The sequence below is a fragment of the Chaetodon trifascialis genome, chromosome 18 (genome assembly GCF_039877785.1).
Source record: "Chaetodon trifascialis isolate fChaTrf1 chromosome 18, fChaTrf1.hap1, whole genome shotgun sequence".
NCBI lineage: Eukaryota > Metazoa > Chordata > Actinopteri > Chaetodontiformes > Chaetodontidae > Chaetodon > Chaetodon trifascialis.
The window spans coordinates 22,935,001-22,937,500 of record NC_092073.1 but is presented as its reverse complement, the minus strand read 5'-3'; the positions used below and the strand labels follow the sequence as shown (position 1 = coordinate 22,937,500).

The following is a 2,500-nucleotide window of genomic DNA, read 5'->3' as shown; positions in this document are numbered from 1 at the left end:
CATCATCATCATCATCACCAACAAAATGAAGCAAAACAGCCCACAAACTCCCTACTAACACACATAACGACACACACACACACACACACACACACACACATACACACACACACACACGCGCGCGCGCGAACACATGGTGAAAACAGCAGGAACACACACACTCAGAACACAAAGGGTGCAGACAAGCTGACTGTCCTCCATCAATCTTACCACAGCAAAGAAACAACAGTTTCTCTTTGAACTTTCCTTTTAGCTCATTCATTAGACGCTGACGCTAACAGTTAGCTCCCAAAGCATCCGTCATGCAGGTTAATACAGCCAACACTGTTAGCGTCTGTGCGCTAATGAACGACTGGTGCGCTGATGTTCAGACGTGTGTGCAGTGACGACATGCTTTCAACATGTTGATACTCCTGTGATACAGTTATAACATGTACGAGACGCTAATGCTGTTAGCGCTGCATGCTAACATGCGCAGTGGAAACATACAGAGGCTAGCCAGCAACAGATTTAAAGGAACAGTTCCACATTTAGAGCTGAATACTGGCCTCAGCGTGGAACAGAAAGGGTCTTTGAGTCACTTTAAGTTATAATCTACGACAAACGGTCAACACGGAAACTTAAATCACAGGACTGAAGCTCCTCTCGCATTGATTAAGTCATCTTTTAAAATGCTAAATACAAACAGATCCTCTGTTTGGCAAAGTCAAAATCTCCCACTTCAACTTTAATATTGTCATAATTAATTAACTGAATGGGACGTTATCAGGACATCCAGTATTTGAGTCACACTGTGCTCAGAGTGAGCAGGCTACATCAAAGCTAACTGCATTCAATAAGGGATCACGAAGGATCCTGATTCAACTGGGTTCAGATCTGATCAAACGCCATTGAGCCGTGAGAGTCTGACGCTGATGAGGGCCTTTCGTTTCAATAAGTCGACAAACTTTCCAGGAACTCATGAATTCAAACTCAGTTACATAAATGAAATTAGCGTCAATAAGGTCAAACATTAAGAGTGACTTGACTCACTGTCAACACTTGTTGTGTGTAAAGTCGCTGTTTGCTGAGCCTCTGATGTCCACTCACAACCAGTTACCAGGAAGACCTCAGTGCTGCTTTCTGCATACTACCTACGTGTACTTCATGTACGTGTGTGTCAGAAAGTGTAGTATTCAGTAGGTAGTATGCAGGATGAGACTTCAAACACAGCCACTGATTTAGTGCTTCCAGCAGGCTCCGGCCAGGAGGGGTGCGTTTGATATTCACTCCCCTGCGTTCGCTTCCTCACCTGGGATGACTGAGATGGTTTTGAGCGCTCGCAGCACCCTGAACGTCCTTAAGGCTGACACATTACCCAGGTCCACAAACTCAGTCACATATCTGCAACAAGCCGGGAGACAGAAGCACAAGAACAGACACACACAGAAGGGTTTGACCACACTGAGCAACAACGAGCCGACACAGCGGGAGAGAAAAATGGAGATACCGAGAGAGACGGAGAGAGAAACAGGCCGGGTGGGACGGTGGAGGGTCAGGACGGAGACATCGAGTGTCAAGAAGGGGAAGTCAGACGGTCAAAGCTGCTTGCATGGATAGAAACTGGAGACAGAGTCAGTCTCACACCTTCAGTCTGAACTCACCAATAACATCATTTCTGTGTTTTAGCAGCTAACGTTGTGGATGTTTAGAGTCGACTCATGTTTTTGGGTGTGAGCCAGGGCGGCTAATATTAATTATTCTCACTGTCAAGTACCCAGCTGAATTATTTTCTCAAGTTCAAGTACAAGTTCAACTTTAAATTAATTTGTCATTTCCACCACGAAAAATGCAGACAAATGAAATCCAGTTTCAGTCTGTGGACCAGGATATAAATCCTGATTAATCCATTAAATGTTTGTCACAGAATTGTAGAAAATCACAACTTCCTGGAGTTGACATAAATAATTTGCTTATTTTGTCCCAAAAACTGTGTACTCACATCGACATCTTCATGTTTGAGAAACACGAACCAGTAAAACTTTCTCATTTTCACTTTAAAAAATTCTAAATTATTGCTGATTAATTTCCTGTCAATCGACTAATCAGTTCATCGGCTAACTGTTTTAGCTCGAGTGGGCGGTCAGTAGACTGTGAAGTGTTAGCAGCAGGAGTGTTGCTGTAGGCTACCGTACCTAACGTTAGCTATAGCCATCTTGTGAGCTAATAATTCAGTTAGCCTATCTTTATTCATAAGGCATAAAATAAGTATTAAACACTGTTCTTGTAATGTTAGCAAACAGCTGTTAGCCTGCTGTTTGGCTAGTTCTGTTAAAACAACAGTAGTGCTGTCTTTTCGTAGCCTCTTAGCTGTAGCTGATAGCAAACAATCTCTTCTTTTGAACCCTTATTTAGTCTAACAAACTAAGTTTAAAGGGATTTATTGCATTGGTAGCACTGTTAGCTTAGCTGTTACTTTCATGTTTTAACTGTTGACTTGTAAACTGGTGAAAACTGTTTG

General features: G+C 42.7%; 1 protein-coding gene across 1 annotated transcript in view; it reads right to left on the bottom strand.

Moving 5' to 3' along the window:
• LOC139346672 (sodium channel protein type 5 subunit alpha-like) overlaps positions 1-2,500 on the bottom strand; it is a 148,619-nt gene that overhangs the window by 95,654 nt on the left and 50,465 nt on the right. Inside the window, exon 7 of the mRNA XM_070985876.1 lies at positions 1,292-1,383. Within this exon, the coding sequence (XP_070841977.1) occupies positions 1,292-1,383 (92 nt within the window). The remainder of the gene's footprint in view (positions 1-1,291; positions 1,384-2,500) is intronic.